Source organism: Parasteatoda tepidariorum, chromosome 12, assembly GCF_982258835.1.
Source record: "Parasteatoda tepidariorum strain Cologne lab strain chromosome 12, Ptep-v5.0, whole genome shotgun sequence".
In the NCBI taxonomy this organism is placed as follows: Eukaryota; Metazoa; Arthropoda; class Arachnida; order Araneae; family Theridiidae; genus Parasteatoda; species Parasteatoda tepidariorum.
In genome coordinates, this window is record NC_141766.1 from 16,039,922 (window position 1) to 16,064,505 (window position 24,584).

Genomic DNA, 24,584 nt, shown 5'->3' on the forward strand with positions numbered 1-24,584 from the left:
TGAATAAGTCCACCTTTTATCAATATTTTTTTACATAAACTTTGAAATAAAAATTATATTCTTCTTCTTCTTTCGATATTTATTGGTAACACTGAAAAAAAAAATTTGATAGTAACTCAGGGTTGCCAGACGTAGTATTTTCAATACTACGGCAGTGTTTTTTCACCATAGAATTTTTTTAAAATGTGGTATTTTTTATTTTTATTTTTTTTATTTTCATTTCCTAAAACAAAGAAAAGTGCCACTCTAGTTTTGAAGTAAAAAACAATTTTTGAAATAATCCAACAATTTATTTTCTATTACTCACTGTATCTAGTGATGATTGTGAAAAATAAAAGTTCGTTTATTCTAGTAGACATAAATTTCTTATCTTTTTCAGCTGCCAAAAGGTATAAGTCCTAAAATTTTTAAGATGCTGTCATTATTTCAATAAATACTTACGTTTTTAATTACACATCCTGTACATATCTTGTTTTTTTGCAGAGTTTACACCTCGAAAAAAGACTTTATACACTTTTCTAATTAAATTAATAAAACAAGAATTTTAAAATCTAATGTATCAAAAAACATTAGTTTTCTCAATTGTTGTGTTTTGGACTTAACCACATTGGCTTCTGAGCGACTCAAATATTTTTAAATTCGTTTTTATGAATATAATGTAATAAAATCTTTCTTTCGCTTAAAATTTAAGATATCATGAAATAAATTTCTGAAAATTGGCAAAAATAAAATAAATTTATGAAAATTGACTAAAAATAAATTTCTGAAAATTGGCTAAAATTATATTATATTCCCGATGTTTTTTCAAATTTTTAAGATTCTGCATGTTATTAAATTTTTTTGTCACATTATTTTAGATAGTTCGAACAAAGATGTACCCGAATCGTTATTGTCCGATTTTCAAATTATTAAGCTTTTCCAGCGGAGAGTCTGGCATTACTTATTCAAGAAATATTGCAAAATGTGTGAAGCTTCTAAACGTCATAGTTTTTTTCAGTAACCATTATTTTTTATACGACTCGAGTATATCTCATAATCTACGATCACATTTGCTAAAATTTCCATTTAAAAGTTACATTCAAAGGTTACTGAACAGAAAAAGGTTAATATAGAATGTCAGACTGAGAAAAATAAGTGATTTTGATCCTTATTTTTGTTTTTAATCAAGGTTCTATAGCAGCAAAAGCTTCTTGCGACATTAGTGTTGTGCATGGAGAGTGTGCTGTAGCTGAAAGAACTGCTCGTAATTGACAACGCGAATCGTTTATTGTCCGATTTTCAAATTATTAAGCTTTTCCAGCGGAGAGTCTGGCATTACTTATTCAAGAAATAGTGCAAAATGTGTGAAACTTCTAAACGTCATAGTTTTTTCAGTAACCATTATTTTTTATACGACTCGAGTATATCTCATAATCTACGATCACATTTGCTAAAATTTCCATTTAAAAGTTACATTCAAAGGTTACTGAACAGAAAAAGGTTAATATAGAATGTCAGACTGAGAAAAATAAGTGATTTTGATCCTTATTTTTGTTTTTAATCAAGGTTCTATGGCAGCAAAAGCTTCTTGCGACATTAGTGTTGTGCATGGAGAGTGTGCTGTAGCTGAAAGAACTGCTCGTAATTGACAACGCGAATCGTTTATTGTCCGATTTTCAAATTATTAAGCTTTTCCAGCGGAGAGTCTGGCATTACTTATTCAAGAAATAGTGCAAAATGTGTGAAACTTCTAAACGTCATAGTTTTTTCAGTAACCATTATTTTTTATACGACTCGAGTATATCTCATAATCTACGATCACATTTGCTAAAATTTCCATTTAAAAGTTACATTCAAAGGTTACTGAACAGAAAAAGGTTAATATGGAATGTCAGACTGAGAAAAATAAGTGATTTTGATCCTTCTTTTTGCTTTTAATCAAGGTTCTAAAGCAGCAAAAGCTTCTCGCGACATTAGTGTTGTGCATGGAGAGTGTGCTGTAGCTGAAAGAACTGCTCGTAATTGACAACGCGAATAGGGCAGAGCCACTTAACTGTTACATGTTGAATGTTTGTTGTCATCATAACAGACCTCATAAGTAAGGTGATCTAACGAAAAAGATTCAATCGGTTTTATAGCGCAACGAGCTTTGATTTGTATATTTATATGGAAAGGAAAACCTCTTCGCAAACTTCAAAACCGGTTTTTGTTTGTGTTCAGAGTCAAGAAGAGGCTATTATAAGTAAATATTTACGTTTTGGCTTTAAGCTCGGTTAGCAATTAACTTAGCGGCATCACAAAATGAAAATTTTGCTAGTTGTCCATAACTGCTGTGACCGTGATTTGACCTCAAATTCGCATTTTGTTCTAGCCACCCAGTTGAGTTCGATAAGAAGTGATTAAAACAACTTTTGCACGAAGATTTATTTCAAACGACATAAAAAAAAAAAATAGACAGAGAGAAGGGAATAATCTCTCACTTTAAACTTTAAAAAAATTTGATAATTCGGCAGGAACTTAGTTGCCGAACTGATATAAACATGAATAATATAAACTGAAATTATGCCAATGAAATACTTTAAAACTAGAGTGGTGGTTAACATTAAAAACATCATATTAGTCTATAAAGGAACGCCATACCACTCCTTGATTAAAAGTACTAGTATACTACAAAATGTTCCAGTTTAGCTACAATGATTGATTAAAAATGTGTTTAAATATTTATTAAGTACATATTTATTTAAAATATTTTGAACTCCAAAACTAAAAAACAATTGACCTAAACTTTAGTTTTTATATTTAGAATGGAGTATCTTTATATCTAACGTATTAGTTTGCAACTTCTATAAAGTAGTGAATTAATTGTTTTATGAATATATGGATACTGATATTACAGGGTTCTCGTGGCCCTTAAAAAAGGGTAACCAAAAGCAGATATAATTCTATCTTTTTGGGATCAAGCTATCTTCCAGAAAAAGAAAAAAAAACCCTCTCCTATAAAATCTGTAAGCAAAAACCTGATATCTCGAAAATGTAACTCTTATTAATGCAAATTTACTATCTCAATTAAAAATGACTGTTTAAACGCTGTAATACGAGACAGCTTATTAAAATTCAAGCAACTTACTACCTGATATTACTTTTATTTACCCCTCTACCTTTTAATGATCAAGCTATCTTGCTAAGGAAATAAAAATTCAGTTCTACAAGAACTGTAACAAAAACGTAATATCTCGAAAATATAGCTCTTATTAACGCAAATTTATTACCACAACTAAAAATGACTGTTTAAACGCTGTAATACGAGACAGCTTATTAAAATTCAAGCAACTTACTACCTGATATTACTTTTATTTACCCCTCTACCTTTTAATGATCAAGCTATCTTGCTAAGGAAATAAAAATTCAGTTCTACAAGAACTGTAACAAAAACGTAATATTTCGAAAATATAGCTCTTATTAACGCAAATTTATTACCACAACTAAAAATGACTGTTTAAACGCTGTAATACGAGACAGCTTATTAAAATTCAAGCAACTTACTACCTGATATTACTTTTATTTACCCCTCTACCTTTTAATGATCAAGCTATCTTGCTAAGGAAATAAAAATTCAGTTCTACAAGAACTGTAACAAAAACGTAATATTTCGAAAATATAGCTCTTATTAACGCAAATTTATTACCACAACTAAAAATGACTGTTTAAACGCTGTAATACGAGACAGCTTATTAAAATTCAAGCAACTTACTACCTGATATTACTTTTATTTACCCCTCTACCTTTTAATGATCAAGCTATCTTGCTAAGGAAATAAAAATTCAGTTCTACAAGAACTGTAACAAAAACGTAATATTTCGAAAATATAGCTCTTATTAACGCAAATTTATTACCACAACTAAAAATGACTGTTTAAACGCTGTAATACGAGACAGCTTATTGAAATTTAAGCAACTTACTACCTGATATTGATTTCATTTACCATCAAATAAATTTCGCTCGTTTTATTTAGAAAATTTCTTTTACCTCGTTTCTCTAAAAAAAATTCCACTTATCTTGATTTAGCCAAAAAATTTCGCTTACCACGTTTCTTTTAATAAATTTCTCTTACTTTATTTAATCTAACGTGGTTTAGGAAATCTATTTCTGACATGGTATATATAATATGCTTACTCGGTTAGTTCTTAACTCATATAAGTTAATCAATAAACTTACTCATTAGTAATATCAACTAAACTTTTACTCATTAGTAATATCAACAAAACTTTTACTCATTAGTAATATCAACTAAACGAACACACACAAGTCTAATTTCATTACTCTTTTTTTAATATTGAGCCTTGCTGTCTGGATTATTATTCCTAATTATTAATATGAGATGTTTTATTTGTTTACGTCAATCACGAGCATCTAATTAGTAAAGAAATTGAAATAAAATAGAAAATAAGCACAATTCTCATGTCTGCACCGTCTTTCTTCCAAAAGTATATTTCAGACACTTTATCAGTATGTCTCCAACGAACTAAAAGGAAAATTACTTTCTTAACCCATAACAGTTTTTAAGATAAAGAACTTCTTTCATGATCACTAGCATATCTTAAAGGCCCATAAAACAAAAAGCCGATGACCTCTTAATTAGGAAAGCACTATTTCTACCAAAATATTCAATTAAATTAAGTTGATACGCAACAGCATTTTCCGACATCAACTAAAATATCTCGCCCATTAACAGCTACGATGTATCTTGACTTTAAAATCGTGATACAGACACCTGTTAGCTAAGACACCTACGATTTTTATGAAATGTCCTCTAAGCAACAGTTCGTAAGGGCAATAGACAATCTTCGAGGCAAATAAAGAGCTGATATTACAACGCTACTGTTAACACACCTACGTGTCTATTTCTTAGTGCGTCATTTGCTCTAGGGGAAAAACTAAATTATGGAAAAAATTTCAGAGTGGGTGAGTTGTTTTACGCTTTACTGATATATGATGTAATTAATTATTTGCATGACACCTTAAATGAAAGTATACTTTTAAATATCAAGATTACCCTTTTCAATCAGGAATGCATAGATTTTGAAAATGTTTCGTATCTGGCGGTAGTGTTTTAAATGATAATGAGAATATTCTATGGTTAATGAAAACATGAAAATGATATCACCCACTTAAGTTAAATTGTCGAAACTCTTATTGTTCGTTCAAACTCCATCTTAAAAAAGGAATGCACGATGACACATTTAATTGTAACAGATTAAAAGTTATTGATTACTCGGTTAAAAATAAATTAACTCCTTACCAGTGGAATGAATACATTTGAGAAAAACGTGCCAAAAATGGATAACAAAAAAATTTCACTTTAATGTTGTTCATTATTATCATGAAAATGTTAGAAATAGATAACTGTATAAAAAACAAAATTTTAAACGAAATTACTACAATTCAATGTTTTCACATGTATGAAAAATGTTAATGGATCACAGTAATTTTTGCTCAAATTATAGTAAAATAAATCAAATGACATAAATTTCAAGATAAATATAATAATCTAATACAACAAATATTATTATTTGTATCAACTGTCATGAATTCCATGACTCTCAGATTCCTTTGAATTTCCGACAAATGGAGCAAAATTGCCGAACTTTTCACAGGAAAATTTAAAAACAAGTATCACCATCTACTGGGAAAATAGTAAACTACATATTATGCATTGGAGAAACTAAATTCGGGCTTCATGGAATTGAAGCACCAATTTTTGCACTCAATTATAAAATTCATTAGTCACTAACAAGGGGTTAAAAAATAAATCAAATCTGACTACATTGAGTATGTGGAGTAGTAGTCCGCAGGATAATTTTTTAAGTCTCAAAACTTAAACAAGCGATATATGAAAGAAAGAAGTTCAAAAAGAATGAAATTAAATTGTTAAAGTTGTATACGTAAATACTAGGGCATGTAAAATTCTTAGTCATAATTTTAATAAGCATTTATTTGGCAGTGATAATTTATATATAATTTGATAAGCGGCAGCATTTGATGTTTCTGTTACACCTGTTATTTCTGTTACACCTGTCTACAACACCTATCATTGCTGAAAAGCATGTTTTGTATGACATTTACAAGATAACATAAAATGAGAATTTATTCTTAATTTCTGTCACAGTTTTGAATTATCAGCAGATTTTTCTGGATACAAGAGAGGAACAACATTTTTTTTAGAATTTAAGAAATATGTTCAAAAAAAATTTTTAAGCTAAGAAATAATAGGCATCAGAATATACAGAAAATCAATTTTTAGATAGTCTATTCTTGTTATTGTTATAGTGCACATTTAAACCAGGTGTTCTTTAAAATATCAACCCTCAACATTTTTTACTTTTAATGTTAGTTGTGTGACTTAAAGTTCAAACGTCGAAAATTAAATTTCCAATTTTTTTTTTTTTTAACATCGTGTCGAAAAATGTCCACTATAACTAACAATTTGCTATTTGTTCATTTTTTAAATATATGGGGAACTGCATTGTTTAACCCAATGGTGATCAGTATAATTTAACCAATTTGTCCATACTTCATCAAAAAAAACAAGAATTTTATTTTGAAAAAAAAAAAAAAAAAAAAAAAAAAAAAACAAGATAGTCTTGTCTGTTTTAATACTTTAACAGGTCTGCTAACTTTCGATGCTTTATGGGAAAATTTTTTCTAGTGCTAACAAGTTTTATGTTTCAATGTATGATTCTTTGTCTGGTAAAATTGATTTCAAATTATTTTTCACACCACTATGATTCAAACTTTTCATTAATATTTTCTTCATCTCAGGTAAGAAGCAGTTAGTACAGTGCGCTAAGAGAAAAAAAAGGACCACCCTGAATAATTTTTGATCTGAGAATCCTGATAGGATCTTCACGTTCTAGGACTCAATCTTGACCTCAAATATGCTAATTAATTAGAGCAGGCAATATTTTAATTTAACGAAATCAGACACAAAAACGTACTTTTTCTGATTAAACATACATTTTTTCAAAGGATTCCGATTTCTGATCCCCAGAAGGTAACGCAATCTGGGAAGCATGGTCCCCACAGTTTTGTTAGCAGAGATATCTAAAGTTTGGACCACTTAATGTTAATTAGTGAATTGAAAAATTTTTGCGCTCAATTATAAAATTTGCAAAAAGTAAATTTTATTAAATATTTATTATTTTTTATTATTTTATTAATAGTCGATTTTTCAAATACATTACAATTACAGTTTATTACACAAGTGATTAGTACAATTTTCTTCGCATGATTTTAAGGTATATACTGTTACATGGCAAAATACAAAATTTGAGTGAAATTGGTTGAAAAGTTCCTGAGGAAGTCGTATGCTTAAAATTCGATTTTTCAAGATCTATTCAACCCCGTTTGCTCAATTTTTGTATTTTGCCATGCAAAATTACAATCTTTAAAGAGACGTAAAAAATTTTTACCTTACAATTCAAAGTTTTTTCTACTATTATAAAATAAAATTATAAATATTTACTAAATTTTTTTTTTGCTAGGAATTAACTTGGATAAATGAATTTTATAATTGAGTGCAAAATTTTTTCAATTCACTTAGAAAGTTTTCGAAGAGTTATAGAGATAAAACGAAATATGCAAAAAGTAAAATTAACATTAAGGGATCCAAACTTTAGATAGCTCTCCTAACAAAACTATGGGGACCATATTTCCCAGATTACGGTACCCCCTGGGGATCAGAAATCTGAATCCGTTGAAAAATAGGTATATTTATTCAGAGAAAGTACGCTTTTGTATCTGATTTCGTAATTTAAAATATAGTCTGCACTAATTAATTAGTATATTTTAGGTACCCCCTCAAACTATTAAGATTGAATCCTAGAACGTGAAGATGCAATCATTAAATCAAAAGTTATTTAAGGGTGATCCGGTTTTTTTTTTTTTTTTTTTTTTTTTGCTCACTGTACATTTCACATGTATTTTTGCCGAAACAAGCTAGAATAAAATGATTTCGTTCTTTTTCTCGGTAGAAATAGACTTCCATCCATGAATTTATATTAACAGAAATACACTACCACTATTCTCGCAAACGTACAAGTGGACCGAACAGATTTTAATGCTTAAAATAAAAAGTTGTATAGCATTTATGCTTAGACTATTTGTATATCATTTTAATTTTCAGATCAAATTACAGAATACTCTTATCAACGCGAATATTTCGTTTCATCACAAAAAGTCCAGTCACGAAATCATCACAAAAGTTTCGAGTCATAAAAATACATAGCGTTTACAAAAAGACTTAAATTGTTTAATTGATTTAATTGTTTTAACCCCTTAACAGTGACATACATTTCAGAAAAATGGACCAAAAATGGAAAAAAATTTTGACTGTTTAATTTTGTTCCTTATATTATTATAAAAGTTAGAAAATGGTTTTTTAGTACAAAAAAATTTTTTTTAATGCAATAACTACTGTATTTATAATTTTTATATACACATAAAAAAAATAATGGATTACACGCACATCTTATTCAATTGGAGCAAATTAAGCAACATTTTGAAGCTAAATAAGATATTACTAGTATAATATGATATAAAAACACAGCAATATGATTTTTAATACATACATTTTACAAATCTCTTACAGTATGGTATATCCCGAAAAACCCATCCACATTTCTCTTCCTCGACTGAAATCGTAATCAATGAAAAACTATGACTACTAAAGCCATCTATTAGGGAAATAGTGAATTAAGTATCCTAAAGTAGAAACAAACTCATCTCGGGCTTCACAAAATAGAAACGTCAATTTTTCTCCTGTCCGAGGTCAGTTTGGGCATCACAAATACTGTACGTAGTAGCTTGCCCGAACTAGATTGCGACACTGACAAGGGGTTAAAGGGTTAAGTTTATAATTCCCATCCATTTAAAATTGAAGTGGGAGTTAAACCAATACCTCTTATAGAAGATAGGTCTCAGCACGGGTTACCATAAACAAGAAATTTTATCCTTTAGTAGTGCAAACGTAATGACATCTTCATATTTTCCTCCACTGCGTAGCTAACTAGCCCGAACGTAATGACATCTTTCTTATTTTTTCTTCACTGCGCAGTTTATATTCGTTACGTTGGACTACTAAATTGATCCGTGCTGAGGCCTTCTCAGGTGAGTAGGGTGAAAAAGTAGGAGTGAACTAGGAAATTATTTCTAATATAATCGCCAAAAACGTTTAGGAATTTCAGATCAAAACATAATTACTTAAAAGCCGGCCAGGTGGCCGAGTGGTTAGCGCGCCTGACTGCGAAGCCATTGGCTGCGGGTTCGAATCCCGCTCTGGGCATGGATGTTTCTCTCTCTCTCTCTCTGCTGTCCTCTGTTGTGTGTGTGTGTGATGTGTGAATGTAGCCCACCCTATAAACGGGTTTGTGGCAGTGTGGGGTGGGCAATGTTGCTCGCCTCCGTGACTTTGGTTCACAGGTGCCCACTGGGTAACGCTAAATGAGCAAAAATTCTGGCATCTTCATTGGCAAAGATTCAAAATTCAGTGCCTGCCATTAGAAAAAAAATATTACTTAAAATTCGTGTCTCTGTATACCAATACTGTTCTCTAATAAATTTCAATAATTTTTATCTTCGTAAAAAATCAGAATTTTGGCTGTTACATTTTTATAATAATGCATAACTGCCAATTTGTGCGACCGTTGATAAATAATTTTCTTAGAGGTTGTAATTTCAGTTTTTTGGCATCTTGAAGTTTAAAGTTTCAAAAAAATTTTTTTTACTGTCACGATGAACCAATAATTTAAAAAAATACGTAGATAAGATCTTTTTGTTTTCTAATTATGCTTAAAAATGTCTTAATAGTTTTGTTTTTAGAAAATTCTAGCAAACTTAATTGTTAACTACCGCTTTCTAAAATCTTTTCCAACCACTGTAAAAGTTAGCAGTAATGTTTTAAAGCACATAAATATGCATTTTATTGCGGTTTAAAAATTGTTTTGTTTAACAAATTGCTTTTTTGACGTATTATATTTAAACTCTTTTAAATATTTTGGTACAATTAATTAAAATGTTTAACCTCATTTTTATATGTTTCCGGTAAAACCCACATTTTCTGTTTATTTTCAGATTAATCTTTTAGATGGAAAGAGAAGTTTGAATGTCAATATTTTTCTAAAACAATTTCGTAGGTAAGAAACTATTAGAATTTATTTCTCTAAATATATTTTCCTCCCTTAATTCAGAAGGATTTAATCCACCACTATATATAAAGGAATTCAACATAGATATAAATGCTTAATAATCATATGATAGTGGGTTTAACCTCTGACAAAAAAATGAAAATATTTTTGCTTACAATTGATTTTTCAATTCTCCTTTCAATTACACTTGGGAAAATCGTTCTTAACTAAAGAAACTTGGTAAGATAGGTTAAAAGTACCGCTTTTATGATTTCAAAAAGTTTACCTTATAAGCATTTGTAAAACAGAACCTAATCAACTATATAAGCTTTAGTATAATATCAATTTAATCTAATTTTTCGATAGAAAATTTGGGATTTGTAGGAAATTTTTATGGTTTAAGGTAGTAAAATGGCTGCTTAGTTTGTAAAGAAAAATCCATTACTTTTTTATGATGGAAGCCATATTAACATCAATGATTTTTCGAAAATATAAAGGTAAAAGCATCTTATATCTTACCTTTAATTCAAGAGAAGTAAATTATTCGTCACTACCACTACTTATAAACAGTTAAAATGTGACATGTTCTTCAAAAATTAGCAGCTCTATGTAAAGCCCTTCCTTCATAAACGAATTTAATTAAAAAATGTTGTAAAAACAGGTGTAGAAATCTCCTGATCATTTTATCTTGAACCATACTATAAAGAGGCTTAAAATAATATTTTTCCCTGATTTTTTTTATTTAATAACTTTAACGATTGTATTAAATAATAACAGATTAGTTTACCCTTTCCATTTCATTTATTATAAGCTAAACTGGAAATTATAAGCCATATTTACTGCAATAAAATAGAAATTCTTAAAATTTTATCTTCTAATGCTTCAAGTCAGCTGTCAAATCTCTTAACACGTTGAATGCCTCACTAATTTTACGTGGCTTGCCCGTCTGGCCACACGGTAAATAACAACAAACTAAAGTTGCAAATATTACACAGAATTTGGTAGTTTTTAAATGGTTTAGCATGATAAATCTGCTTCCTTTTGCTTTATTTAAATAAACTGGGCACCTATCCCATTCATCGTTAAATTACATACAGTAAGGTAAAATACATTGATTTGGCAAACATTGTGGTAGCCATGTGGTTGACGTTTTTACGTAACATTAGAAATATTGATTGTAGACCTAAATAAAAAATAAAGATAAAATTTGATTTGATATGTACAATAATTGATGATAATATTTCCAGGTTGCTTTGCTTTATTTAAATAAACTGGGCACCTGGGTCGCGAAGCGGCCCCTACGATGTATCTGAAAAAAGTGGTGAATTATATAAGCCTACGAATTGTTTAGAAATAGTGGTGGATAAAAATCTACTAAATTGAATTTATTGAACCAAGAATCACAATTTATAAACTACCACTTGAAAATATTTATTCACTGTTAGGAGCAAGTTGGCATCTCTGTGTGTATAAATAAAACTATTTTTGTGTGTTCTATATTGCATTAATTTCTTCAAACCATTTTAATAACTATAATAATATTAAAAAAATTAAAAATTTAATCGAAATATGTGTTTCTAATAATCTTCTCTTCGCCGGTCACCGGTGACCCCCATGGCATTCAACGTGTTAAACAATCAATCTAAAATGATTAATATATATATATATATATATATATATATATATATATATATATATATAATATAAATGGAATATTATATATTATACTATTTTATTTAAATTGGAAATTCTAAGCCATATTTAACTCTTTTTTTTAACTGCAATTTTAACTTTTATTGCTTCAAGTCAGCTGCCAAGTCTTTTAAACAATCAATTAAAATGATAAATGCAATACGATAACACAGGCAGTTCTATAATATGGGAAGCACGATTCTTGAATATATATAAAAAAAAGTTTTCTTCTACAAATCTTTTTTCTCCTTTTTTTGTGGATTTGACTGTCGGTTCTTTCACAAGTTCCACGTACTTTTTTTTTTTTTTACCGAAAAGGACGACCGGAAAAAGTGAACAGAACTTTTATTCTCTAAGTTGTGGGGGATATTAAAGAGATCTTAGATTAAGGAATACTACACGCTTATAAGTAACTTTCCATTCAAAGAAAAAACTGTTAAAGCAGTCGTAAAATTCTCGTTAAGGAAGAAAAAACAAATATACAATAGGACATTCGGAATAGGAATGGAAACGGGACAGTTAGAAAAGTATTAGTTGAAAGGATGATGAATTAGGTGGCTTTAGAGATAAGACGGGCTCGGTCTGAAAGTCTGGCCCATGTCGAGCCCGAGATCGTCAACCTATAATAAAGTTTTCATATGCACTACAACCCACTTATAAGAAGCTCGCATTTAACGAGAAAACGAAATGTTTTGTTTGGTTCAATATCATAAATCTATTAGAACGTTATCTTTCTTCGAACAATTTTTTCACTTTTTCTCGGATTTGACGAGGGAAATTATTTTGAAAGCGCGGAATAGTATCAGAAATAATGAAAAATTATATATAAAAAAAATAATACAATACACTATCAGTTGCTTAAAATCAAAAGTGATTTGGAACATAAATTTTTGTGTTTCGGTGTCGCTTCAGAAAAGTTGAATCAATAAGAAGCCTTTAAAAAAAGCCAGCAAAACAAGACACCCTGGACAGTACATTGCCGCGTTTGCAAGAAATGAAATTTTTGAGGAAGAATGAATATCGCCAAAAAAGTACCTCAAAGTTTGCAAAAGCATTTCCGGTTTTAAAGTCATTACAGAAACACCAACTTGCTCCTCTTAGTAAAAAAATATTTTCTAGTGGTAACGAAATTTAAGTTATTTTTATTTTAATATTTCTCATTGAAAGTAATTTTTTCACCACTACATATCGAAAATTCAAAGTTTCACATGAAATGCAACTTCATTGCATATTTTTAACATCAAAGACAACATAAAATATAGCCCGGCAACCGCCTTTTTCCTATCCGACGGAGTTTTGTCCCGTAAATTTTGTAAATAGCTGTAAATACTTGTAAATAATTTTGCGCATTTATTATGTATTTCTCCTTTTCCCTGGGGCTATGTGGCTACTGTGCACCTGAGAAGCTCGGGGGTAATACCTCGAAGGGAGGCGAGGCAGTCTGTCACAAAACCTCTTCTCTCTCTCAAACTTGTTTGTTCAATCTCACTACTTCATTTTAATTTTCTCTCAGTCAAAGATACTGAACCCCAACTTTCACCTTTCAGTTGCGCTTCGGCGATTTATTATTTATTTCCACTCAGATGAATTAGTTAGAGCCCCTAGCGGGGCTGATGCTAAGATAACCAACACATATGAGTATGAGTGAGTGCATATTTTTAAAAAGTAGAAGTATTTATCTTTAATCTCCAAGTTTTACTAATCTGTTCAATTTATTAAAACTTTTTCAGAAAGCGGAGCATGTGGCATCTCTGGTCATATGTAAAAAATGCTTCCTTACCATCTCTTGAAAGCGTTATTTTTATTCATCTGTTTAAAATGACAAAAAGAAAAAATTTATCTGTACAAGAAAAAGTCAAAATTATAAAGCGAATAAAATGTTGCAATATGTATTAAGCAGGGCGTCTAACTTCAACGAGGAATCTCGAGGAATATTTTAATTACTATTTCTTTTTGACAACTAATTCCTATTCAACAACTTCTGATTCATATGAGAAATGGTATTTCAATTTTATAGAAATAAAGGTCACAAAAATTCGTGATCAATGTTTTGAATAAAAGCTCAAAAAATAAAAAATGATGAGTGTGTTGAGTTCTTAAAACGTAACGTCAATCTAAAATGTTTCCCACTTCCTTGTTTAATAAATGGGATATGAATTACCTCCAAGATATTCATCAAATATCTATATGGAAATTTGATGTTTACAAGTGAAGTGATATATATATATATATATATATATATATATATATATATATATATATATATATATATATATATATATATATATATATATATATATATAGGGGAGTGTCGGGTACCCCCGCCCATTGTCCATACATTTCGAATATTTTTTCAAGTCAATGGGCCATCGGACATTAATTGTTATATTAAAAAAAGATTATTTTCAAAGTTTCAAGTATTTATGATAAAATATTTGTGATATACTCAAGTATTTGATATACTCAAGTAATACTCAAGTATTTGTGATAAAAATGATAAATGAGGTTTATCTATTGTCAATACATTGGTCATTTTCATTTACACCTGAAGAAACAGTCAAAAAACATAATTTTTGTAACTGGGCACCCGACACATTTTGAAAATAGCTGAAAAACATGTTTTTTTTTAAATTTCTATTTTTTTAAGTTAAACTATTCTTTTTTTGGTTTATTCTTTTTGCATTATTTAATTAGATGATAAAACAATAGAAACATACAAAAATTCTGATTATTACTCTTATTACTCAATATTATACAGAAATATAAGCAATACTCTCTAAGTGGGCGGGGCTACCCGACACTCCCATATATATTATCAGACGTGCCAACTTTTCCCAGTGGTATTAAAATGGAATTAAAACTTCAATTTTAAGCAAACAAATACCTTGTATTTGAAAAAAAATTAAGTTGACAACCATGATAGTAACGCATATTAATATATAAGCTTAATTTTTGTAAGAATAGTGGTGATCAAAATCATTTAAAAATTAAATTTATAAAAGAAAAAAAATAGTATATATTTACTACCACTTTAAATATGAAAAATAAAATTTCCCGCAAAATGCGGGAGAGTTGGCAGGTATGATATTATATATACATACCTGCCAACTTTTAATCCTTTTGAGGATGATTTTCCCCAGTAGTAGTAAAATGCTTATATGTGTAATAATGTAGTAAAATTATATATATATATATATATATATATAGCATAATAAAATCTATAAAGCGAGTAGTGAATTCAAATGAACTTACATGGACGGGAAACTTTCAAGAATTAATAATTATTAGTTCCGTTTCTTCTTTACACTTTATTTTCAGTTTTTTACGTGACATTTATTACTTAAAGTGTTCTATTTTGATTCAAATTTTTTTAGTGCTCTTCTCACTATTATATTGATGTATTTTGCTTTGGCTATATTGATTCATTATTAGAAAGAATTGCTTTTTGCGGAAATATTAGTATGAGTTGATGAAGAAATATCCTTTTTCCCCGAATTTTTATTTAAATATTTTTAAATATTTTTTTACATTATTTTATTTTAATAATTTCTTTTCTTTTCATTATTCTGTAATGTTTCCATGTTTTCTCTATATTTGTAATGAATAACATAAAAGCTACGCTAATTCTGATTGATGTTTTACGTAAATCTGTTTCTGCTAAACATTCCATTTTTTATCCCCTATGTTCTTTTGAGAGTTTTATGAAATTTTGTTTCAAGGGTTATTTTAACCGGTAAATCGAATACAATAAAAAAGTTTCCTCAGAAATAGTGTATTTTTGTGTTAAAATAAGCCTATTCCGCCACAGTTACAGTTATACATATTTAAGAGATTTCTTTGAAACATAGCATTTTACAGAATGAAAATCCGTTCAAAAGTTATAAGGATTTTTATTTTTGCTAACAAATTTACTTAGCTATCGTAGTAATTTGATGGATTTTAGAAATTAAGAATTATCTAGAAATTAAATACATTTGAGTTGAAAGCTGATTTTTTTGTAATATGTAGTTTTTGTTTTTTCCTAAAAACTAAATTAATACTAAGTTTTAAATTAAAATTTTAGCTCCAACGAAGAAATAATTGCCTTACTACGACAAGGAGCTCATGATGAAATTGGGGCAGAAAAATTACGAGGTTTGTTAAAAGTGTTGCCAGAATCAGATGAAGTGAGTTGCTCATTGAGCTTTCAAGTTTTATTATTTATTTATTTATTAAGTTTGAGGCACTTTTGTTTTCTTTATATGTGTTATTTTAGCAGACTTTATATCTCAAAATATCACATTGAAATTGTATTGTATGCTGTTTTGAAAAAAACAAACATCTAAGGAAAATCTAAGTGATGCGGGACATCTTTTTGAAATTTTTCAAAAAATCAAAATATTGTTCTAAATTTGTTTTTTAAAATTTCAGATATTTTCATTTTTTTTAATAATATTGTACTGTTACAAAAATTTACAAAATTTGTACACAAATTTTTTACGAGTTGTTTAGACAAAATTTTAACATCTTAAAAAAATGTTGCTAACGTTCTGTATGGCTGAAAATATTAAACTTTATTAATATTTATTTTTATTTAAATCGTATACATTTTCATTTTTCTCGGTATTTTTTGTTATTAGATTTTTTTAAAAAAATTCTTTTTTAATCATGCATATTTTTATTTTTTAATCGTTTTTAAAAAGCGTGATCCTCAAAGATTAAAAAAATCAATTTTCTGATAGCAAATTTAAGCATAATATCTAAAATATACATATTTCAAATACAATGAAGCCAGATTATTTTTTTAAGTAATATTATAAATCAAGTTCCCAAAAATTCAAGAATTTCTGAGTCTAAGGACCCTTAACCCTTTGAAGCACAGTGGTACGACAGCGAAACCGCACTTTTTAAAAAATTATTCCTAGCGGCACAAAGGTCAATCTCCGAAACCAATAATATTAAAGTATTATTTTAACTTTACTAAACATCACCAGATAGCAGCACTACACTTAGATTATATCTTCCTTTGAAAAAAATAAAAAGTTTTCAAGGCCCTTTTTCATTACTACAAGTTTTTTTTTTTTTACTCAATAAAATACAAAAAAAGTTTGAAGTATATCACTCAGATTTGTTGTTTATGAGCTTCTTTTGACACACAAATTTTTCCCAATAAAGATTCCTCAGAAAAGTATTTAATTATTACCTTTATATTTTTTGGTTTCAGAGTGAAGCCACTGTGCCCCTAGAACATTATATCCACCAACACGAGTCTTTTTCCCCCTTCCTTCACTCAGATAGTGAAGTGGGTAAAAATTTATTAGGGTTTTTTCTTCATGGGGCTTATAAATGGGGAGCAATGTGTCTCTTATCTATTTCTATTGAAAATAAAGTCTATTACTGAATTAAATACACAAGATAATACAGAAGAATAAGATTACATTATTACATATCACAGTAAATGCTGAGTAACATATTTACTTTTTATTACATTTTATTATACATTTCATTTTATATTTTATTTTTATTATTATACATTTTATTTTTATTATTATATATTTCTGTACTATTTATTTTATCCTGATATTGTATAATATATATTATATTTTACTTAGAATATTTTTTGTGTTTGAAATTCATGCGTTTTATTTTTCACTAATATATATTTTATTATATACTATTTTTGTATTATATTATATTTGTTAAAGCCTTTTTTGGTCTTTAAAATTATATAAATAGTTTTAGTACTTTAAGTTTATTGTTTGATTTCTGAAAAGTGAAAATTTATTGTAAAAAAAGTTAAAAAAGATAATATTTTTTTTTCACATGAAAATGTTCTATGTGGACACTGGTTAACCACCGAAACCACCACCCCCTGTGTGGTGCAATGAATCAGAATTTTTTTTTAATGTCATTTTCCCATTCTTAGATCCTAAGCATCATAATTAGTTTCTCAATTTTAAAAAAATATGAAAATTTATGTTCGTGTGCCTCAAAGGGTTAAATATTAAAATATTATTACTAAAATTCGGAAACAAACTCTGTCTGCCGAAAACAAAACATGGAAACAAACTTAAATTTGCTCAATAGAAACAGTTTGATGAGTTTCGAAAATTTTTTAAATTTAAGTCCGGCGTCGTTAAGAAATTATAAATTCTGGTTGTTAACAATTAATAAGAATTAATTGTAGCACAAATTTTTAAAGTTTACAAAACATCGATATTGATAAATTTGTAATTTTGTTATTTTAGATGGAAATGCTTAGAGGATATAATGGTGATCGTCAAAGATTAGGAAATGCTGAAAATTTTCTCCTTCAGTTAATTGAATTACCGAAGTAAGAACTTTATTAATTATTATTGATGTTATGTTAAATGTGTAATGTTATGATGTAGTTAATTGAATTACCGAAGTAAGAACTTGATTAATTATTATTGATGTCATGTAAGATGTGTAATGCTATGATGTCATATTTAATTTTATAATATAATCTTGAAGTTTATTCTTAGCATAAATGTTTATATTTCAGCTATAAAATTCGATGTGAAGGCATGTTACTCAAAGAGGAATTTGCATCGAATATGGCATATTTAGAGCCTGCAATTGAAACAATAGAATCTGCAGTTCATGGTTTGTAAAACATTAATATAGATAAATTTTTAAAGATATTAAATATATACAAGTTGTCTTTAATTTGAGTGACAATTTATAAAAAAAAAACATTATAATAGGAAAACAGTTAAGGTAAAATATGCAATTATTGCAGCAAATTTATCTGACAAGGCATACATTTTTCACCCAGTTGTTCCTGGTTTTAGTTTTAAAAAAATTTCGATAGGTGGAGGTTTTTTTTATTTTTTACTTTATTGCTTATTTTATAACAGTCGTTGGACAGACGACCCAATTTTGGGTTTACGAAATTTTCAACTTCGTCACCTTCTAATTTTGATTTCAATCCAGAAGACAAAGGAACTCCTGGATCAAGTATTGGGACAAATTTCATACCTGCCAACTTTTAATCCCTTCCATTATCATTTTTCCCAGTGGTATTGAAATGGAATTAAAACTTCAATTTTAAGCAAACAAATACGTTATATAAGAGCAAACTTAAGTTGACAACTGTGATAGTAACGAATATTAATATATGTGCTTAATTTTTGTAAGAATAGTGGTGATCAAAATCATTTAAAAATTAAGTTTATAAAAGAAAAAATAGTATATATTTACTACCACTTTAAATATGAAAACAAAATCTTCCGGAAAATCCGGAAGAGTTGGCAGGTATGAAATTTACCTTCTTGGAGGACTTTCTAATTGAGCAAACCCGTATTTGCGCTACATACAAAGGAAAACCCCGAAACCACATGGGTTAGAGTCCCCTTGCCATCAGGTTAAAAGCAAGGGGACTCGAACCCATGATCCGTCTACCACTGAGGATATTTTACGTCAGCACTGTGGTCGGTGCGAGCCGGGTGCGGAATTCGTATCGATCAGCCACTCCTGGGACCAGAACCCGGTTCATCTTGGTGGAAGACGAACGCTTTATCCCCTGAGCCACCATGGCTCATACTTAAGGATTTATATACTTTCTTCTGTTCTATTTGCTTCACAATCTTATGAAAAAAGTTTGATCTAAAAATAAGATCAATAGAAAATATTTATGCCCTGTCTCATGAATGTGCTGCAAAAATTATCTTTTTAACCGTTTCCCTGTCATAAATTTTTAAACACTGTTATTCAAACTTGTATAAAATACTAATATAAAAAGTAACCTAAATGATGTATTCATATTAATTATTTTTTTATTTACAGAATTAAAACATTGTAAAGAGCTGCATGAAGTACTGTACATGCTTTTGGTTGCCGGGAACTTCTTAAATTCTGTAAGACTCAGTTAAAAATAATACTTCCTTTTCTAAACAAGAAAGAAATAGTCACATTTAATATTTAATTATTTAGGGTGGATATGCTGGAGATGCTGCTGGATTTAAAATGATGTCACTACTTAAAATGGCTGAAACTAGAGCTAATAAACCTGGGATGAATTTAATACATTACGTTGCTCAGGTATTCATTTTTATGATAATTTTTAATATGAACTATTTCTATCTATAATGCTTTCACAGCATTTCATACATTAATAATAATATATCAAAATATCGCTCCATTTTCAAACATGTCCGTGGGAATCCTGCGAAAAAAGGCGTGTTTATTATTTTTAAATGACAACATGGGCAAAGATTTTGATGTGTATCTAGCTATAAAAGTACTTTGATTTAATATTATAAGATTACTGATTTAATATATAAATTTATGAAATTTGTTAATGTAAAATTACTTGAATACTTTGATGGTAAGTCAATACGCAAGTATTTAGTTTTAATTTTAAGTTATGACCATCTGTTAAAATTAAATAACTCTGTCAAGACTAGCTGTTTTTACTGAAAATAAGATTTATAAACTAGTTATAGGAGCACTTACATTTTCGTACAACTCACGAATTGTGTCAGAAGTCGATATTAATGTATTTTAAACGTTATAACGCACTTGTTTATAATATTTTATTAATAATAAAAATAATTGTTTTTGTTCAATGTTTTATTAATAATATAAATAATTGTTTTGTTTACAATATTTTATTAATAATAAAAATAATTGTTTTGTCATCAATATTTTATTTATAACATAAATAATTGTTCTGTGAACAATATTTATTAATAATAAAAATAATTGTTATGTTTACAATATTTTATTAATAATATAAATACTTCTTTTGTTTACAATATTTTATTAATAATATAAATAATTGCTTTATATACAATATTTAATTAATTCTGTTAAAGCGCATGTGCTTATTTAAAGATGTCAAAAACAAAGAGGGTATAAGCAAACCACTTTTTTCAGCATTTCTTGTAGTACTCTTTATTCTAGAATGTTAATGAATTTCTACATTTAATAGTCTCACAGATATTTTCTTTTTTAAGAAGTCTAGTAGACCAAAGTTTAGGTGCATATTCTTTGAAATATTGCGACAAATATATTACATGATTGAGACAAATCTCCTTTTCTTTACAACTATTTAACTTTTCGATGGAAACAAATGTTACCTTGTTACGTTTCATTACTGAAAAAAAAATAAGAATTTAGAAATAGAAAAACAATGGAATTCTAGTAAACTCCTTTATTTGATGCCAAATATGCGAATAACGATGTTGGGTAGGAGAATTATTTATTTATGAAAAATTATCTTGAGCTGTCAAAAAACATATCACGTATCAATTTTGACACTTTTTGAAAAAAATTTACAATGGCACACTAGTTTAATTTCGACAACATTTAGAATTTCCTATCTTAATTTTTATGTTTTATCTATGCATTCTTCATTGATTGATTTTGTTTGATTTTTTTCTTCCCTTCTGTTTGATCTATGCTTAATTCCTTTATTTTTTTTATGTTGCGATAGTCAAAATGATCTCAAATCCAATTAAGTGAACAAAGAATTATTTATCATTAACTTTGCTATCAATGAAAAAGTTTCCACCGAAAGTGCTTAGACAACGATGTGTGCCTACTATAAAATATAAATAATTTTAAAGGATACATTTTTATCTGAAGTCAACAAACTCGTTTTTTTTAAACTACAGCTGCAGTGCACGCAAGAAAATAGCCATTTGTTGTTGTTGTTGTCGTTGTCGTAGGCTATTAAGGCAAAGGGTGCCACTGTTCTAGTTTTCCAGTCGCGCAATCTATGGCCAAGAATTTGTTCCGCCTCGCCCATACGTCACACACGTTTATAGGGCGAACCCATTCGTATATACATTCATTCATCCACACATCACAATTTTGACATGAACCAGAGAACTATCAACCTCCAATTCAGTACCCTCAGAGGTATAATTTGTTATGAGAATATGGAGGACATTGTGACACGACAAATATAACTTGCACCAGTCACCCTTTACTGCACGGGGAGTCTTCGGCAGACTGGAATCGAACACCCTTTTTCACGAACGTGAGCCCAGCGTCAGCCAACCAGGCTATCCTGGCCACAAAATAGCCTTTTGATTTGTATATTAATTATAACTCTTACTTCTAAGCAATATTAGCAAACTTATGCGATATATATGTAAATTTATGAATAAATGTTTAGGTTGATATATATTGTTTTTATTTTGCGAAAACTTTCGTTGTTTTCTACAATGCTTCTTTTATGACTTTTAGGAAGCTGAAAATAAGTTTCCTGTTTTGCTTAAATTTCCCGAAAACCTACCTAGCTTAGAAGAGGCTTCGAAGTAAGTATTCTTTTGTTTTCTTGATTTCATTTTGAAAAATCTGTCATTTTCATAATTATTTTTTCTTATCAGGGACGTGCTTAGGATTTTAGCGGACCTGGGCGAAACATTGAGGCATTTTATCATGGTTAATAAAAATCAAATTTTGCTTAAAGCATATACATTATACTCTTGATATCTAAAACTTCTATATCTCGAAGAACAGCAGTGATGGCTTAGGGGATAGTTTGTTCGCTTTTCAATCAAGTGAAACGGGTTCGAATCTTAGCAATGGCTGGTCGATGTGAATTTCGCATCCGGCTTGCACCGCTCACAGTGCTGACGTAAAATATCCTCAGTGGTAGATGGAGAATAGTCGTAAACCCAAAAAATTGGGTCGGCTGTTCAACGACGGTTATAAAATGAATGTAAACGAAGTTGTACAAAAAATGTTCTTTAAAATATAATTTAAATAATCTCTTATTTGGTTTTAATTATTATACGTAGTATGTTATAAAGCATATACTCTCCATCAACTAAAATAGAAGTTTAAGAAAATATTTCTTTTTAGTGGATACAAAGGTAATATATAAATAAATTCAAATAATAGAATTTCGCATTGAATTTTTAAAGTGAAAGATTAAAAAAAAAAGAACAAAAAATAAATCAATAGCTTTTTTATTAATACCACATTTTAAATGACTGTATTAACCCTGGATAGGGGTTGCGAGTTAGGGCTAAAAAGAAACAACACTTTTAGCAATTGATCATTTGTGCTTGAAATTTGATAAATTTTTACTGAGATGAAATATATTTTTTACCTGTAATATAATATATTTTTTATACCTGTATATAATATATAGAGGTAGAGATATATATTATATTAGAGATATATATTTATACCTGTAATATAATATATATATTTTTTAACTGTAATATAATATATATATTTTTTAACTGTAATATATGAAATATATTTTTTCCCTTTAATGAATATATATTTTTTACTAAGTCTTTTCAATTTGCTATCCTGCTTAATCTTCCACAAACAAAGCTATTCTAAAAAATTTTAACTAAAAAAAAATCATTTTCTTTAAATTACAACCAGTTTAAGTTTCTTTTTTTCAAGAGAGACATCTATAACCCCTCACTATTATTAAAAAATTCTTAAAAAAGCGTTAAAATGAAAATTATACGTAACATTGATTTGTCTAAAGTTTTGTACTAAAATTAAATGAAATATAACATTAAAAAAATATATTGTAAAATTGCAACCAAAAAAGTTATAAGTTTCCTGTAGTTACAGTCTAACAAAAATCCCGTTTTTATAATTTCCCGCTTCCCGATCACTGGTCTAGTGGTTACTGTACTGGACCACGGGGTTAGTGGTAGTGGGTTCGTATCCCACCGTAGACATGGATGTAACTTTCTCTCTCTCTCTCTGTGTTCTATGTCCTTTCTTCGGTGTGAATGTGTGAATGTGTAACCCACGCTATAAACGGGTTTGTGGTTGTATGACGTGGGTGACGCTACTCCACCGCCCTGGCTTAGCCACAAGTAACCACTGGGCGAGTAGCAATTCTGGTATTTCTGAGGCCAATGGGAATAGAAGTGTCCACCATTAAAAAAAAAAATTTAAAAATGTAATAATAATAATAATAATAATAATAATAATTTCCCATTTTAGCCTATTCAACTGAATTTCTGTGTCTTTGTTGCTTTTCTGGTTTTGTTTATATCTTTGAATTTGTTTTCAGGCTTTCAATTGATAATTTGAAAACGGAAATTACAAATTTGTCTAACAGAGTTTCGAAAATATCTCAACAAGTGTCAATAGCTGGTGAAGATGTTAGACAACAAATGGAAGATTTTATTCAAGTAAAAACATTGCTTTATTAATTAGACAAAAAAAAATTTGTTTGTTTGTTTTTGTCTCATGTTACTTATACTCATTAAGTTCCAAACTTAGTTAAAATATTCATCAATTGATGTTGATACTGATTTGAAAAACTATTAAACGAGACAACTATACAAAACCAGCAACAACAGCTGAGGACAAAATTAAGAGATGTCCATGGAAATAATTTAGTTAAAATGATTTGATATGGAGTACGCAACTAATCAAACATTTATATCTATCCCCGTAGAATGTGGGATAAATTTGAAATATCGAATGAAAAGGTATTACTTCTGCTACGTTGTGTACACGATTTTAAATTAAAAGTAATTCATTCGATGTTGATTTATAAGAAATTTATGAGTAGATAAAGTTTTAGCTATAAGAAACCAGTCTTACGAAAATTTGGATTAGCTAAATATTAAACTATAATATTAACTCATGAAAACCTTAGTTGAGAAAACGATAAAAAAAATAAGTATTTTTTTATACTTTGTTGACAATTTATGAATAAATCAATTGGATTTTTTTATAAGACATCGTTTAAAAGAAAATTAAGACAACTTAACTGTTAGGCGAAAATTATTA

At 28.7% G+C, this 24,584-nt stretch overlaps 1 protein-coding gene across 1 annotated transcript in view; it reads left to right on the top strand.

Annotated features, from left to right (window-relative positions):
• The window catches only part of LOC107438137 (uncharacterized), a 130,017-nt gene that overhangs the window by 90,921 nt on the left and 14,512 nt on the right, over nt 1-24,584 (top strand). Inside the window, exons 10-17 of the mRNA XM_087155939.1 lie at nt 10,108-10,169; nt 15,916-16,018; nt 18,080-18,165; nt 18,358-18,458; nt 19,641-19,711; nt 19,788-19,895; nt 22,050-22,120; nt 23,857-23,977. Coding sequence (XP_087012065.1) covers nt 10,108-10,169; nt 15,916-16,018; nt 18,080-18,165; nt 18,358-18,458; nt 19,641-19,711; nt 19,788-19,895; nt 22,050-22,120; nt 23,857-23,977 — 723 coding nt within the window. The remainder of the gene's footprint in view (nt 1-10,107; nt 10,170-15,915; nt 16,019-18,079; nt 18,166-18,357; nt 18,459-19,640; nt 19,712-19,787; nt 19,896-22,049; nt 22,121-23,856; nt 23,978-24,584) is intronic.